General features: G+C 44.1%; 1 protein-coding gene across 1 annotated transcript in view; it reads left to right on the top strand.

The window, feature by feature from the left end:
- LOC104481700 (gamma-aminobutyric acid type A receptor subunit rho2) overlaps nt 1-4,431 on the top strand; it is a 31,023-nt gene extending 26,592 nt beyond the window's left edge. The window contains exons 8-9 of the mRNA XM_010123028.2: nt 1,880-2,076; nt 4,123-4,431. Coding sequence (XP_010121330.1) covers nt 1,880-2,076; nt 4,123-4,431 — 506 coding nt within the window. The remainder of the gene's footprint in view (nt 1-1,879; nt 2,077-4,122) is intronic.
- Nucleotides 4,432-18,003: the final 13,572 nt, after the last annotated feature.

The raw sequence follows: 18,003 nt of genomic DNA, 5'->3' as shown, positions 1-18,003 counted from the left end.
TAAAACTTGCAGTTTCTCTTAAGTCCTTCATCACTAAGTAGTCCTCATGATTTCTACTTAGCTCAGGACAGAAAGGGCTGTGCTTTTAAAAATAAAGTTGGCAGAGAAGAGAGATTTCAGTATTTATGAGTCAATGAATCAAGATTTTTCCCTCTTGTTCTGAGACGTGCATCAGTGAGACTCTTCATGCCGTCGGTGAAGGTAGTTTCACAGCAGTTTAGGCATCTACAGGGAGTCTAAGGCTTTTATTACAATTTTCGTGAGTGGCTTTCATGAGCAGAATCCTGCTGGGTCCCAGCTGCCGTAGTGGGTGTCCCAGCGGTGCCGTGGCCGGTAGCCTTCTCTAGACTGCTTGGAGGGTACTGGTGTGGCATATCTTCACAAAGTTAGGAAAGAAAGGCAGCAAGGGATCTAGTCCTATCAGCACCTGCAGACTTAAGTGTCCCTCCATCTAGTGTGCCCCTGAGGACACTCGGGGCATCTCTGTAACATCAGGCGTCAGACAACAGTGGGACAGTGAAGGGAACATGGCTTTTCTCTCACATCTGCACTGCTGAGGATGAGAGAACACCAGCCCTGAGGTGAGGCTTCTCCTCTCCCAGGGGTGCCTCACACTGCGGGTCCAGTGTTTCTGGGGTCGGGAGGTCTCTCATTTGAGGGAGTGGGAAAGCGAAGAAGGAGCTGCTTGAAAATCCTATGCACACCAATCTGCATCTCTGGACATTTAGGAGGAGTTTTTTCTGTGTCTGGACTGGAGGAAATCCTTTCAGCTGAGCATAAAAAGGAGTCGATTTATAATTCCATATATAGGTTAGAGGAAGGCAAAAATGTAATAGGAAAAATCTCTGAATGTTAATATGTAAGGCTTCCCATACTAAAAGCTTAAAGCCAGTATTTTAGCCCACAAGACACTTAAAAAGCTGTGCACCGCAGCAAACATATGAGAAGAGGCAGTTGAGAGTCTACTCCACTGAAAGAAATGTTTTCAGTGGATATAATTAAAAAAAAATTATATTCTGATGAAAAGTGAAGAATAGTAGTTGTGTTTATAGCTGTCACTGTTTCAAAATGGCTGAAGTAGCTATGAATGATTTTTAGTTCTGTTTTCTCTATTTAAGTGTCTTTGGGAACTTGTAAATGTTTTTCTTTCCATGATGATCCAAAGAATATACTATTTTGCAAGATTTTATCTATATCTGTCTAGATACACATACACATGTGTATATATATACATACATATTCACACACATATATATGCATACAAACATAAATACATACATATATGTTTATAAACACATACACATGCACACATCTATATATATAATACAATGGTGGTTGTTCAAAACATTTTGATTCCCACAACTTGAACTGAAGACAAATATTCCTAGAGGTAAAAACACAATGCTTTTCTTTTGCATGGTTTCATGCAAAACATTTAATTATTACTGCACATCCCTTTTAAGATCAGTGATTTAGACTAAATTGTCTTTAGCTGTGACCCAAAGTCCATACTAGGTTGCTTTCTGGCAGTGCCTGTACACAAATTGGTCCAGACTGGAAACAGGAGTCCTTATAACCACTGATCCTAGCAGACCTGACTGTAAGCACTGTGTTAAAATCCTGGAGGTTAAGGATGGATGCTGTTCCTAGAAAAATGATGGCTGCTCCGTTGCTCCTCAAAACTAAACCCACTATGCACACAGAAGTGCAGGCAGTGGAACAGTTCTGCATTGGCAGGAAAGACACTTATAATGAATTTATTTCATATCTAACATCTTTTAGAGCATCATGTAGAGCATAATTTCTGATTTTTTTTTTGAGACAAAAGCCTTATGGACTGTATCAGCCAATAACATTTATTTCTCCCGGTTCTTTCCAGGGATAACCACCGTGCTGACCATGTCCACAATCATCACTGGGGTGAACGCCTCCATGCCTCGTGTGTCCTACATCAAAGCAGTGGACATCTACCTGTGGGTCAGTTTTGTGTTCGTCTTCCTCTCGGTGCTGGAATACGCAGCAGTGAATTACCTGACTACGGTGCAAGAGCGGAAGGAGAGGAAACTGCGGGGGAGGGTAAGAAAAACTTTTGTTTTGTTCATTGATTTATTCATTTTTTTCTTACAGCTGATCAGTTTTTATTGACTGATTTGTGACTATAAATGGGGAAAAACTGATATGCATGTGTGTATAACTGGGTCTGTTTAGACCATTCCACCTCAGGCTGAATTGCTAAAACCAGAAAAAAAGGAATTGGTCTCATGGGTCTTCATAAAAACGTCAGAGAAGAGGAGAGTGTGATCTGAACTGGGGAAGACAGTTACATGGAACTGTGTGGGGATGACAAGAGGGGAACGTATCAAATCTGATACTTCACTGCAGCTGCCACAATTGCTGTATTTTTAAGCTAAAGCTGTTATTCAGAGCAAATTAATTTCCTCCCTCTAGTCAGCTTTACTCTGGAAACTGGATTCAATAGATGCAAAAGTGGAGTTGTCCCCCATTACAAAAACAAACAACAGTAAGCCAAGTTTATGCTTGTGCTTTTTAATGTGCTATGAAAGGTCTTATCCTGCATCCTTGGAGATTTTCAAGACCTGACTAGATACAGCCCCGAGCATCCTGGCCCTGCTGTGATTTGACCATGACATTTCCCTCGCTGAACTACTCTGTGGGCTTTGCATGTCCTTCTCTTCCCCTTGCACTTCTTGCTATGACTTCCTTGAAGTACAGAAAAGACTATCTATCAGCCCAGTACCTTTCCTAGTTGACACTTCATCAAAATTTGACCTGGGGGCTAAGAGTAGATCTGCAGAATTTCTTTTGCTGCTGGGTCCTGCAGCAATTAGCTTATTGCTGTTAACTGCTTTCCCTTCCAACCCCCCACCGTCTCCCAGATCTGTCATCAGTTCATGATAAATAGTCTGATACAATTCTTCCTTGTGAGGTTACCTGCTTATTATAAAATAAGTCTTAAAACCCAACTGGTGTTCAGCTGTGCCCGTAGAGTCATGGGTCTAACAAGTAAAGCAACTTGTAATGTTTTTCTGCACACAAGCTTATGACTAGAAAACAGAACACAATTCTTAAGTTGATTTTCAGGTTTTCAGTAAGCAATGTGACCTGTTGGTTAAAAAATTTGAAGAAAAAGTCTTGAGTGCAGAGTTTTCCGGTGGTGTCCTGAATATTACATATTCAGGTATACATACATTTATATATATATATATATATATATATATATATATTCAGGATATATACATTTCTGTGTATGTACATTTAATTATTTTAGCTGAACTTATCCTGGAAAACAAGTCCTTGGAAATTCACACATGAAAGTTGGTGGAGGAGGTAAATGAGGGCAAAGTGTCATTGGGTGAGGAAAACAGTCTGTGGGGAATCAGAGGCAGGAACTCCTAGCAGAGAGGAGGTTTGGAGTTAATTTTCATTGCATACAAATATACAATCCATATTGCTGGTATAGAAAATATGCAGATTTTAAACAGTAGAAGACAATATTTGCTATTCAAACTTCTACCTATATTCATTGATTTTCTGGGCTTGTGGGATGTATGCTGGTGCTGCTGAAGACAATGAAAGTTTTGACATCGACTTCAACAGAGCTGGGATTTTACATTAGGCTTTTAACTGGTCCTCTCATTGATTTAAAATCAGATTTACAAAGAAAACATGTGTACTTGTGAAACCAGAAACTTGGCCCCTTTTTTTTTCCATAACATGTACTGTATAAGCCACTTCCACAGATAAAACTGCATCTTGTCCTTGACTATTTATAAACACAAAGACTGCAAAATAAGGAATCTCAGGACAGCAAGGCTGAACAAAGCTAGCTAAGAAAACCTTTTGGTTAGTTTTTATGTCTGCTAAGCACTTTTCTAATCTTTTCTAAAGCCACTTGTCCAAGCAGTGTAGCTAAACCACATCTCTTCCTTTTGGAACACAAGAAAAAATAGATGACTTTTTTTGTTCAAAGAGAAACTTACATTATCTCAACTGAAATGTCAAGCTTAAATGTTTGTAAGCTGTCTGTTAACAGAAGGGCATTGTTTCTGTTGCTAATGTGCTCTTTCAGTCTTCAGCTATATTTCTTGTTTATGTTCCTAGTTCCCATGTACGTGTGGAATACCTCATTCGAAAACTATGATGCTGGATGGAAACTACAGTGAATCTGATGCCAACAGCCTGGCAGGATATACAAGAAACCAGATGGTCCCAGAGGAAGAAAAGCAAGAAAAGATGGTTGTGCATTTAGCTATAAGCAACGAATCTAATTCATCAAGGAAGAGAGGCATGAAGGGCCATGTGGGCTTGCGCATCATCCAGAACAGTCATGCAATCGACAAATACTCAAGATTAATATTTCCAGGCACCTACATATTTTTTAATTTGATATATTGGTCTGTCTTTAGCTAAGCATGCTGGCACAGCAGCAACTGAAGCAGAAGACATTTACAAAACTCTATTTTTTTTTCTTCTTTTTCAGTCCAATCTGGACACAAAGACAGAAAACTGATTATTTTATTGCTTCTTTGGAGGGTAAAGGGGAGGACACATCCTCCAGTGGGCAACTCCATGCACAGACATCATGGAGAAACCTGCTGTGCTGGTTGCTTTCTGACCCACGCTCCAGCTCCCATTTGCTTTATGACACATGTCGTTTCTCATACTTGAAAATATGTGCTCACCATTCACCCAAGGTGCTGTATGTCCATTTGGGGCTGGCCACACTGACGATGCCTGCTGTGCAACGGACAACCTGAGACAGTCCTTACTGTGGGCTGTCAGGGGTTAGACAGATGCAGCTTGCAAGGGCGGGGTCTGGACAGCACATCTCCTATAAGGGAACGGAATGAGGCCTTTCCATTTCAAAATCTCTGCTTTTGAGCAAATCCTTTTATTTTTCTTTGGCATCTGAACACTATATTTCTTTCCATTGACTTATGAAGAAGACCTCCTTTTAGGGTCCAAATTCTGCTTTCTCTGGATAGGACCTTCATCGATACCACTAGGACAGGATCCACCAGGATCAACAGGGTTGGTTACAGAGTGCAGGTGGTATGTTTGAGTCGGTGGTCATTGTTTTTCCACATTAGAAGTAAGGAGTCATGATGTAGCAGAGCAAAAAAGCCCACAGACTCACAGAAGACAACTCCCAGGGTAATGTGGGTAATGAAACCAGGGGGGTTTAGGTGTATGTTCTCTGTATAACTTGAGCAGAGCACATGATATGTAGCACCTGCCCTCTAAAATGAGAGGGGAAGCTGATGTGTAGCATGTACAGTCAGCACATGGTGAATGGACAGTGTCTCTGTGACCATCACTTTCTCTCTCCAGAAGCAGAAAAAAGTATTGGGTGTCTTTCAAGGATATTCTTCACCCCTATAAGGAAAGTGCAGCCCACAGAGAAACTGTATATCCCAATGTACCCACACTGTCCTTCTGTTCAGGCATTTTGGATCAAGAGGAAAAGATGTCTGCCAGAACCTCTCTCTGAAGAAACATAGGCAAGTCAGAGATTAAATGGCCGAGAATAATACTGTGAGATTCAATGGGACCCTGTCTTGTCTCTGGCTCCAAGGTTGATGAAAGTCCTTTGAAGCTGCTGGAGAGCACTGTAACAAGCTTCAGTGCTTGGCATTTAATTTTTCATCCTGTGATATCTCCCTTTCTTTTGCTAACGGCACTGACAGCAAAACCCAAATGTAGAAACATGACAGCAAGAAGAAAACAATGTCCAGATTCGTGTGCTCCTTATTTTTAGAAAACACCAGGACTTTTTGGCTGTGATGGAGATTATGTGCATCGAAACATTTAGTTACCAAGCTGAAACTCAGCAGGGTGGGTAGAGCTCACCCTGGGTGAAGACCCAGGACTGAGGTTAGAAGCTGACTCAATGATAAGATTAAGTTAAACATCTGACTGCAGTTGGGCCATGAAGTTTCAGATAAATCACATGAATAAAGGAAAAGCAGTCAAAAATACTAACAAAACTGTAACTATTTGTTGGCATGTGAAATTTTCTGCTTACGACAACAGTAATTCTTACGTCCTAAATCTCAAGGAATGTAGAAGATGGCAGAGAAGTGTCAACTCCAGGCTGTCAGCAATACCCAGGTTTTCTCTTGTGCCTCAAATATTGCTGCCTAAGTTACATTGGTGGTTGCAGTGATTTACTGGAAACAAAACTGATGAGAGAAACTAAAATTAACAAATGTGTTCCCCTTTCATCAGCCCATGTTAATAACTGACATGAATGGAGTTCTGTTTGGTCGTAACTGTAAGAAAATACAGCCCTGAAATCCCTGGCAAGAAGAGGAGCCATAGAAGGACAGTATCTGAAAGGAAGTATTGCCCTATATCCCAGCCTGCCTTTTCTCTCCTGAGCCACCGGGTCGGTGCATTTACCACACATCACTCTTCTTGGAGCTGAAACCTGGATGCTTCTCACGTCGGCAAGTGGAGATCACTACAATAAAGAAACAAAAAAGATTAAAGAAACAGTCCACTCATCTTTTGAGAGGTTAAGCCTGGACATAACAGTGTGCATTCTTCAGCTTTACACCAGTTTGAGTGTAAAACATGAACCAACATTGCAGCTGGCAGCAGGACAGCCTAGGGAAGGGACCTTTGCTGGGGGAAGGCAGCAGAACTGCACCATGAAGTCACCAGTGCTTGGAGTGAGAAACTCAGTTCCCATGCCCCTCGTTTTGCCAGTCTTTCTGTGTTTCCCCCGGCACGTGCCATTTAACCTCTCAGTGCCTCGTCTCCCCCACCTGGAAAGTGGGGACCAATGACTTCTACCTACCTCATGAGGTGCCGAGGGGCTTAACTTGCTTAACAAGCACGTGTGTGGGGCATGGTTATGATTTCTGAGCAGGTCACCCAGTGAGAATCCAAAGGTTTTTGTCTTAGTTACCAGTGAGTTCCTCAAATGTGTTCTCTGAATCAGTCCAGCTGGAAGAAAGCAGATACCTCCCCCGCTTTATAATGATATTAAGCCAGATATCTCCCCTGCATTATAATGATATTAAACCAGAGATAAATGTAGCCCAACAGCCAAAAAGTGAGCACTGTCAATGAAGAATGCCCCCTGGCATACAAAAAAAAAAAAAAGAAGTCCTAGTGCTTTACTTTGCCATCTGTTTTTATTACATCTCCTGTTCCCTTAGAAGTTACATGGTGACAAAGACAGTCCTTTAGATCCTATCGTCTTTGTACTAGAGCTGCCTGCAGTTTAAATGCTACCTAATAAACATCTTGTGGAGGGGCTACCTTACTGTCATTTCATATGCATGTGTACATAACTGATAAAGATTGATGTCTGTTTCTACCAGACACAGTTATACAGCCTATAAAACCATCAAGAAGGATATTTTTCCATTAAAGGAAAAAAAATTCTGTATCTTAGGCACCACTTACACTTATTATTCATTAGAACAATAGACGAAAAGTATAGATGCAAATAAAACCAAGACACCTCCTTCAGGCAGCGTGTGAATTGTATTTTTCTGCTTATTAAGAGGAGAGTGGCTAAGCATGAAGCTAGAACAAATATTTGAGGTGTGATACTGAGAATGTATTTCACCTTTCATCTCCCCTGGATTACAAGAGTCTCCATGATCAATGTCTAACTTCTAGTTGCAAGACCCAACCACTGTCCTTAGAAACAGTGCTTGAAGCTAGGCTCTGAATACTGTTTGGTGGATACAACCCAGTTCTGTAAAGCACTGAGCATCTGGACAATTAACCTTCCGAAGGACAGGATTTTCAGAAGTGCACAAGAGATTTCGGCAAATGAAGTCCATTGATGAATACGCCTTCTCTGAATAACCTTGTCCAACCATAAAGAGGGAAAAGTTGGCCCTGCTCATTCTGTGTCTGGCTCCATTGTACTTTTACTTACTTCTAACCAAATCATGTCTTTAACAGAAAATGACTCTATGTACATATATATACGTACACATATGTATAATGTATACGCAAGTAGCATATGGCAAAGGGAGGCACTGGGATGTGTACCTACGTTAAACAGTGTACATACGTGAAACTGTAATATATAGTCTGTAAATTACCATTTATTATGCCCAGAAAACTTACTATGTTGAATTGAAAAGGGCCAAGAAATGATGAATTGGCAAAAATTACGGGTTTTCTCACATTTTCCTTTGGAAAAGGGAAGTGTTGAGAAGTTTGCAAGAAAGGCTGATGCTAAGCTGGTTGTACAATGGGTACAGTCCACTGTGCTGATCACTGTAATCAAACCTGGTAATAAAATAACAGATGGAAAGGGTGGAAAAGAGTTCATTTCCTGGTGTGAACTTTAAACTATATTTTATTTCTGTTTAGAGATCTGTTACCTATGAGCTAATGGCCAGTGGTAAAGGATTTGAATAAACACCTCATTTGTAATTGACTTTAAATAAAAAGCATCTCAAAAGGTGGAAGAAATGTGACGGAAGCACGCAAGTACTTTGAAGTATGCAAAGCTCATTGGGAAAACTGAGCCGTTAATTACAGCTATAAGCTACAGAGACCTTTTGTGAAAACTGCAGCCCGTAACTGAAGAAATTTTAGTAATTACTTTACATTTAAGGGCACATTTTCAAAAGCCCAAATGGCAGGTATATTTCTCAACCTCCATTTGACTATAAATGAGAACCTGTCATTTAATTCCTCTTTTGTGCCTTTGAAAGAATTGTCTCCACACCTACCAATGGAAGATAAAACAGCTCTGAGCTATTATCCCTGATGCAGACAATGGGACAAAAGGAAACAGAGCACAGAGAGGCTGATACCCGACCACTGCATAATGGCTCTTGTCTGTCAAATTTCCACAATGGAGTGATTACAGCAAGGTATAGTCTGACTAAGGGAGATACTGCCCTGCTGAAATTTAAAGAACAGAAAAATGTATTTAAAAAACAGCAAGACTTTAGCACTATTAAAATTAAAATGTAATCCAGTCTCACACTAAGCTGATTAATTCCTTTGCAAAAATGACATTTGAAATAATGTATCAGGGTCATTACTTTCCTGGTCAGGGGAATTACCATTGCAGATGAAGCGAGAAGGGTGGGGAGGGAAATCGTGCGCGAGCAGGGGCCAAGGTGCTGCTCTTGGCATCCCGCTCTTGTGGCAACGCAGGGGTGATTGCCAGGCGGAGCAGAGCGTGCTGCGGGGCTGAGGATCAGAAGACGCAGCTTTTCCAAGGCACTGGGTGCCTGGGCATCACACGTCACCATGTGGCACTCTGATTTGGGCAAGAAAAAGCTATCTCCTGCTAGGAGCTAGGCTTAGACTGGCTGTGGGCTGAGGCCTGAGGCAGGGGGACCTTGAAAGACAAGCAATATTTGTACCCACAGCTGTCCACAAAATTTTCTTTAAATGAATTGTGCCTCATGACTTCTGACACTAGCCTGCATGGTACCCATAAGAGAAGACCTCTGAACTGGGACAGCCCTGCATGGCCCGCTCCTCAGAGCAAGCAGCAAAGCCCTCAGCAGATAATTTGAAGACTGATTTTTAAGATTTCCTGCCTTTGAGAAAACATACAGACTCGTCTTGGCCAGCTGTCCAAATAGGACTTCTCCCATTAGTCTTTTAGGGTGTCCTGAGTGGGGATACGCACACTTCCAACTTTAGAAATTAGCTTAGGAAAAGTGCCTGGCAACTCAATCCGTGCAAAATGCATATAAATTATGTAGAAAAAAAAATATTTTACTGCTCTATTTGTCACGCAGATTTATAGAAGAAAATCGTGTGTTTAGCTTAGAGGGAATTCAGAGGGGGAAATGAAAGGACAAGTTAATTGTAACGACAGATTGAATTACTTGAACAAATATATTTTTGGAAATGGGACAGAAAATTAGAGCTGTAAAACTCTCCAGCCTCCTGGCTGTTTCCATTTTATCTGGATTTTTATGAGAATCCAAATTAATTTCAACCATGAAATTTTAAACCTTTCTTATTAAGGTGCTTAATGACCACATTTTTATAGGTACAGTTGGGAGGAGACCTTCACTGCTGCACGCAGATTGTAATCGCAGCAGCCTTCCAGTAAAAATACTTTTTTCATCTCAAGTTCCAGGAGAGCTGCCATTCCACAAAATGGGAAAGGCAGAGTTATTCAGCCATCAGGCAGGGAGAAAAGACACTCTACAAGGAGCTGGACAAGAGAAACACCATCCTATTTGCACCAGATAGTAGCCTCAGCATCTAATGCATATTGCTAGGTGCTCGGATGTGGTGCTGAGGAGAACTGCATGGGGAAGAAAGGAAGCTCTTTCTTGGGCCAGACCTGGAGACAGTAACCATCTCGGATGGTCACTCCCAGCCATGATGGCGACATGGATGGACCCTGGAGAAGGTGTCAAAGGACCTCAGGGCTTGGTCATACGTGCTGTGCTGGTTCGCTTAGGAGAGGGGCTGGTGTATGGCACAGAAAGCAGAGGAAAGGATGGAAATGCAAGGCCCTGCTGATTACTTGGGGTCAAATGGTCTGTCCCAGGCTCTTGGGTGCTCTGTGCCCTAAATAGCAGAGGACATGGAAACTATGCAACTCAATTTTTAATGGAGCTGCTAAATGGAAATGGCACTTGCTGAGCTGCCAAGACTGCTCACTACCACTCACACAGAGTAAGGCTGGAGTAGGAGCTCTGTGGGTGTCATTCTTTACGTCAGTGATGCCAACAGGAATGCTTGGTGCCCGGCAGTGATGCTACCCAGGATCAATGCTGCCCATCAGCTTCCCCTTCCCAAAGTCAGCCTCCCATGGAAAGGCTCTCCCCATCTCCTGCCCACCGTCATGCAGGCTCAGCCTTATGGCACTTAGCAGAACATGACTTCCTTAAAAAAAAAGAGAAAAAAGCAGGGAAAGAGGCAAGAAGAGGAAAAAAAAGCCTCGTCCCCCACGCCTCCCAAATGAAAGCAAGTATTTTTGTTTCTGTGCCAAGGGCAGTATTTTGCCAAGTCATTAGTAGCTCCTCACTACTCCAGTTTTTCTTTAATCATGGCTGTAAAGCCTGTGCTTTCTCTTCCTTAGTCCTCTGGCAGCTGACGTAAACATTACAGCATGTCAATGTTCTTCCCACGCCTCAGCTGGTGACAAAAGCCATGAAAATATGTGACTAACAGCTCCAGCACAAACCACCTTTTTGCTGCTGCTCTGCCAAGGGAAGAAACCATTGAGGCTGTTCTACAAGTACAAACTCTGTCCATAAGATCGTTTCCTTACTGTATGAATCCAATAAACCAATTAGTTGAAGCGGTTTAATTGGGAGGAGGTAAAACAGCTTGGTACAAATTTAAAAAAAAATATTCTGTCTGATTTCACTGGGGAGGAAGCAGCCTCAGAAAGAAGTCCGAGGCTTAGCTTTGCTTCAGGTATAGAATCATGGAATAGTTTGGGTTGAAAGGGACCTCTAAAGGTCATCTAGTCCAACCCCTCCCCCTGCAAGGAGCAGGGACATCTCCAACTAGATCAGGTTGCTCAGAGCCTCATCCAAGGTGTCCTTGAATGTTTCCAGGGATGGGTCATCTACCACCTCTCTGGGCAACCTGTCCCAATGTTCCACCACCCTCAGTGTAAAACATTTTTTTCCTAATGTCTAATCTGAATCTACCTCCCTCTATTTTAAAACCACTGGCCCTTGTCCTATCACAACAGGCCCTCCTGAAGAGTCTCTCCCTGTCTTTCCTGTAGGCCCCCTTTAGGTACTGGAAGACTGCAAGGTGTCCCCGGAGCCTTCTCTTCTCCAGGATGAACAGCCCCGACTCTCTCAGGCTGTCCTCACAGGAGAGGTGCTCCAGCCCTCTGATCGTCTTCATGGCCCTCCTCTGGACTCGCTGCAACAGGTCCACATCCTTCTTCTGTTGGGGGCTCCAGAGCTGGACGCAGTACTCCAGATGTGGTCTCACCAGAGTGGAATAAAGGGAGACAATCACCTGTCCAGACTTTCATTCCTCAGCTTCTCCATCCCATGCTGTTAGGCTGCCACCTAAGCCCTAAAATGCTCACACCTGCATTTTAGGAATGTGTCCATTCCCCATTCCCAGTATGGAGGCTGCCCTGAAACCTCATGGCTGCTCCAAGGCATGCACCCAGTCCCTCGCTCAGCCTATATGGAGCTGAATGCCTTGATGTTCATTCCTCATGAGCCTTCAGGCTGGTCGATTCTGCTCAGCCCTGCAGTGTTAAACTTCCCCTGGTGCCATTTCTCAGCTGCCTCCTTGAACCTAGATGTGCCTCAACACCTTGACTATCTCACCCATATCTCAGCCCAGCCTCCTTGCTTTCCACTATCAATAGAGCAGGCAAGGGACTAGAAGACTTCACACACACTTCCTGTCAAGCAGCCACCCCTCCAGCATTTTCTAGTGTCTATCCTGGTCCTTGTTTCTACTCCCTGGTTGCAAGAGAGCAGGAATCTCCCAGAAACAAGCTGAAGAGGGAAAGAGGCTGAAAAGTGTTTCTGAAGGGATGGGGAGGCTGGAGAGGGTGAAGCTGCTGAGCTCCATCCCTGGGTGCTTGAGCAGAGTGCACTCACATGGTGCAAAGGCTCAATGGGCACTAAGGCTCCAGCATGGAGTGGTGAGGCCCAGCCTGGCTCCTGCACCGGCACCTTGCTGGCCAAGGAATGGTAGACTTGGGGCATGTCCCCACGACCAGGATGAAGCCACTGTGTCCAGCGCTGCTACAGCAGCCGGGCAAAACAGGTTTGGTGAGGCAATGGAAAGGCCAGCCAGACAGCTCCTGTGCCTGAAAGCAGCGTCAACTGCACTTAAATGATTTCTGACAGATGCTCATGAAGACTGTTTTTAAAAACCTGCAATCCCACAACCTCCTCAGGCAGTTTGTACCAGCGATTAACCAGCCTTAAAATTAGAAAGTGTTTACTGGTAGCCAGGCTGAATCTCTGTTGTAACTTGGCCCTGTTATGCCCTGTGCTATCTGCAGTAGCTATGAAGGAAAATCTATGTACCTAAGTTTGAGCAGATATCTATCAGGCTTCCCCTGCTCTTCACTTCTTTGGAAACTAGGTGACCTCCACTCTGTCTGTAACCCTTTAATCCTCCTCAAAGCCCCCAGTGTGTTTACAGAAAATCCTCAGAGCAGCCTTGCTGCAATCAAGCCGTACGAGCCCTGCTCGCCCCCACCATTTCCTTCTGCAGAAGCAGCAGCATGGTTTGAGGTTGGAATTTGATTTTTTTTTTAATGTTTTTCAACTATTTCATTAAACATCTCATTATACTGCACAGAGGTAATAACTCATCCATGAACAACATCCCCAACATAACATCTGCTAAGATTACCTGGCAGCCCAGAAGTGACCAGTTTTGAACATTTGCAACAACTCTAACAGGAAGAACAAACCCCTCTCCTGGCTTAATCATCAATGAACTCCCACATCCCACAAATGTATTTTAGTGCTCTTCCATGCCTTCTGCATCGCTGCAAGCTTTGGCTTGTGTCGCAGTGGCAAAAAAATGCCCCCAGTATAAGCCAAAGCAGGACTTTCACAGGATGGGTCTCTTCCATCAGCTCAATCCTCCAGCGAGGAGGCTCTGATGAGCTGAGGCCATGTCCTGCAGACAGGCAGAAGAGAAGCAGGAGGAAGGCTGAGCCCCTGCCCTGCCCTGCCCGACTGCCCTCGCTCCCCTGCGTCAGCACGCGCGTGGGCAGGCAGGCGGAAAACTGGGCCTGCCTGGGATATGGATAAGTGCATTTTCATATTACATCTAATGTAATAAGTCAGTTAAATGCCCCTAGTCTGGGGAGGGCGGCATGTTAATAAACAGTCGTTACCAGCAGTTGACAGTTGGTTAGCACAGATTAATTCCTAATGAAGAAAAAACTCTTTATGTAATGTAATGCTTCTGGCCAGGGATCGAGGGTTGCAATCATCCACCCATGGCAGACCTTTAAATCCGGCTTTGTTCCACCACAGGAAAAACAGACCAAAAAAAAAAAAATCTGCTGTTTTTTAAGGGTTATGATTCAGCCAGTGTCACTTGGCTCCTAATTCCAGGAGTGCTGAGCTTGTTTCCTAAAGAGTACAACATGCTGCACCAGAGACTGCTGATGCAGTTGTGGCAGAGGAGGTGGTGTGAGGCAGGTGGGGGGCACCGTGCAGACCCCATGCCCTGGGGATGCTGAAGATGGCCTTGTACAGTCCCAGGTGTGCCAGGGCTCTCGCACCTGGGGGGATGCTGCCAGCTCCCTGGCCGTGGCGATGGGTGCTTGGGGCTGGCGAGTGGGTGTCAGGGCATGCTGGGCTGCATGGAGTCGCCCTGGGAATGCGTGAGGAGCACGGGTGCAGCTGTATGGGGCTGTGCTTGCACATGGGGCCAGAGTAGCCAGCCTTCACCTTCCCAGAGCCACGAGGAAACTGGCTGTGAAAAGCAGGAGGTCAAACCCAGCTTAAGCAGCATAGGTTTTGGCACGGGACTGCGCAGTCATCCAGATCCCGGCGGCCAGTGTGGTGGTGGACACATACACACAGGCTTTCACCCTTGCAGCCATCAGGAAGCTCCTGGGACCTTTATTTCCACTTGCAAGAGAGCAATGCATTTCACACTGACTCACCCACTTTCCCTCCCTTAGGACATTCTTCGAGATGAGGCTCTCAGAGCGGGTTCCTGGGCTCCTCTGCAGGTGACACGGTTTCTCCAGGCAGTGCCAGTGTCACCCTTGCAGTGGGGACTTAGAGAGGTATCTGTACCCATCTGAGCAGAGGGTCTGAGATATCCTCCCAAAGCCATGAGATCACAAGTAAAACTCACTGGAAAGCCAAATCCACTGGGACAAGAATAAATAGTGTCAAGAATTACTCTACCAGTGAAGAAGAAACATTGTTATGGTTGTCCTGTGACCTAAGGATATCGATATAATAAAACTGATTCACATACAGGAAAGTGATTTGAACTTGTGAGGACAGGTTTTTTACTATTTTTAATTTTATTCATGATCTGATAGGAATATTCCTACTGATTTACTGATGATCTCACAGGAAAAATTTGGAAGGAATTTTACAATTATGATTTAAAGCAAGAATTATTCCATTTCATTTGAGCATTTCAAATTTTACTGTATCTTGACTTACACAAAATATATGTATGTGCATAGAGTAGGAGAAGCCCCACAAGCTGTGACACGTGAGTAGGAGAAGGCAAATGAAGCTCACATCTCCTGAGCAGCGTGGGTCCTCAGCAGGTAAAACAGCATCTCTCAGATGCCGGGGTTTTCTTTCGTCTCCTTTCCATTCCGCCTCGCTTTTCTGCAGTGACGGCAAGCTGCAGAAAGCAGATTAAATCTGTAAGAAGCGTGAGAACAAAGTGAGTGCTGTGCAGGCAAAGGACTTCAAACGGGGAGAAAGGTTGGAGGTGGAGATACTGTCCTGGGCAGAGACTTCAAAAGAGACGCAACAGGTGATTCACTTTGCAACCAGTCGGTGTAGCTGGAGCGAGGTACGCAGACTGCGTGAGCGAGGTTGAACTCTGCAAATGAATATTTAAGCAATTCCTTAGAGTTTTTGCTATTTACATGCACTTGTGTCAAGGGCACCTGGAAGAGCTCTGTGCTCGTGTCTGGGAGCACAACATTGCCCCTAAGGGCTTCCCATCTCCCTGGGAATGTGCAGGCAGAGGCACCACTGCTGAGAGATCATGCTGCCAGTGCAACAGCCTGGCCAGGAGCACCCCTAAATCACTCTGTGGCTTAAATGACATGCTGTGGCAGATGAGAGAGGTGAAAAGAAATACCATGGGGCTGCTGCCCAGGCTAGTCCTGCTCAGGGAAGATGTCTCCAGAAGTCTCCGACCACTGAAGGGCTGTCAGGTGATGGTATCTGGCTGTGCAAACGAGTCTTCATGTAAGCAATGGGGGCTGGGTACTGATGTCAGCAGAGAAAATGGTCATCACCCCCTCTCTGCTTCTTTTTCACAAAGCGAAACCAAACTTCTTGTTGCTCCTGGGCGACTGCATGTGCTGTAATGGAAATTACAGGCCACATTTATAACCAACAGAAAATTTTGTGACACCAATACAGAGTAAGTAATGAGATGAAAACGTTTGATTATTGACATCAGAGATGGAACCATTCCATTAGATCATCTTAATCATCTCCGAAAAACTCTGAATATTTTCTAATACTTTGTCTAGGTGTAGCTGGTTCATAGGATTCCTATGCACAAAGCTCACCCAGCATATGATATTTAAAAGCACAACAGTATTTATTGCTCTATTATAGCCTTGCATAAGCAGTTACCAGCATAAGCAGTTACAGTTCCTAGCATAAGCAGTTACCAGCATATTGTTTTCCCTTTATGAGAGTCTTACCACCCCGACTGCGCCGGAGACACCACGAAGCAGGAGGATGACGATCAGTGGGGTCAGAGCAGAGAAGGGAGGTAGGCGCAGCACCTTCGGGGCATCCCTTGTTGTTCATGGAGTGAGCTCTGGGTCCTTTCTCTCTCCCTCTGCTCCGAGCCGCCTCTGTTATACCCTCAGCAGGTTCAGTGGCAGAGTACTGACCAGGTGCTGGTGCACGCGTGGCCAGCGCATGCAGCAAGGCCTGCCAAGTACGTGCCCTGCTGGCTAACAGCGGTTCCCGGAGAGCAGCAACACACTGCTCAGTAACAACCCTCCTAGTTCCCCTCTCCGAGATAACAACCCTCCCAGCTCCCCTCTCCAAGGTCGCATTCTCACAACTGTGTGCAGCTTGTAATTTCCCACAGTGGCCCTACACAGACCATCACTGAAATCCCTCACACACTAGGCTATGAAAGAAGTTACTGTTCAAGGGATGCCAGCCTGGAGATTGTTAATGGCTTTTTTGGCTCTGGCACACTGAACAATGCCTTTAATGACAAATAGAGAGATAAGTTCTTCCAAGGAGCTGCAGAAGCCATGTGAAAAATGCATGCACAAATTAGTAACAATAATTTTTAATTTGCTCCAGCACTAGAGAAAGACAAAAAAGAATAGACAATGTTTTGCAGAAATCCCAGTATGTTATTAGGCTTTGGGGTTTTAAAGAATCAAGTCTTAAAAAAAAGGTCACCAACATTTTTGATCTCAAAACATGCAGCTTTAGGAATGTTTGCTTTGTAGTTTTTCTGGGTTTGTTTCTTTTCATTGCTCAGTCTTACTATTAAAAGAAGCTAGGGAAACAAAGTGGACAAAACTAAAAAGTTTGAAAAGCTTGCAGAAATATTTTAGTGGAAAGGGAGAAAGCGGAAGATTGTTTTGGGTTTTCTTTGGTTTTTTCCCCCCTCTATTTCTTTCTTAAATGTTGGAGAAGTAACATTCTCAGGGTGGTAGCGCAGGACATGATGCCCTGACCGCTGATCACAATGTGTGTGTGTTGGGGTCTTGCAGGCATCTGGGGAAATTCTTCCACATCTCCTTGCTCTGCGCAGGGCTCACAGATATTTCTCCACCACCTCATTTTTCCCTGCCAGAAATACAGTGATCCTATCTAAGGCCCACTGCAGACAGGGGAAAGCAGGCTTGTCCCATAGGGAGTCTCCTCTTTGATGGGGAAGTCTTCAGTGCAATAGCCAAAAAGAAACGTCTCCTTCCTCTGACACTACATGCAGAGGAGCAGAGTATCGCCAAAAAGGAGTACTCACTCACAGCAGTGGGTATGCTCAGTAACCCAGTGAGACACCCCAAGTCTCTTGGTCACACTTTGAATGTGCCCATGTTTGTTTAAAAAAAATGTGCAGTTCCATTTTCTACAGCGACTGCAGGTGTATAATCCATGGATGAGTGTGTGGATCATCGGATACAGGAAATACATCATATTTCCATTTTAGATCATGGAAAACGAACTTACTCTTCCTGCTAAAATAAGTCTGATCTTAGAATATTCTTTCTTTGGATAACAGCATATTGTTTTCCCAGACATGTTATTCTTTATGTACTCAGCACGAAAGTCAACCATCCTGTTCCTACATACCATGGCCTGAATTTCCAGAGGAGAT

The sequence above is a fragment of the Chlamydotis macqueenii genome, chromosome 3 (assembly GCF_036417535.1).
Source record: "Chlamydotis macqueenii isolate bChlMac1 chromosome 3, bChlMac1.mat, whole genome shotgun sequence".
In the NCBI taxonomy this organism is placed as follows: domain Eukaryota; kingdom Metazoa; phylum Chordata; class Aves; order Otidiformes; family Otididae; genus Chlamydotis; species Chlamydotis macqueenii.
The sequence above is the reverse complement of the archived record's forward strand: the minus strand, read 5'-3'. Positions and strand labels throughout refer to the sequence as shown.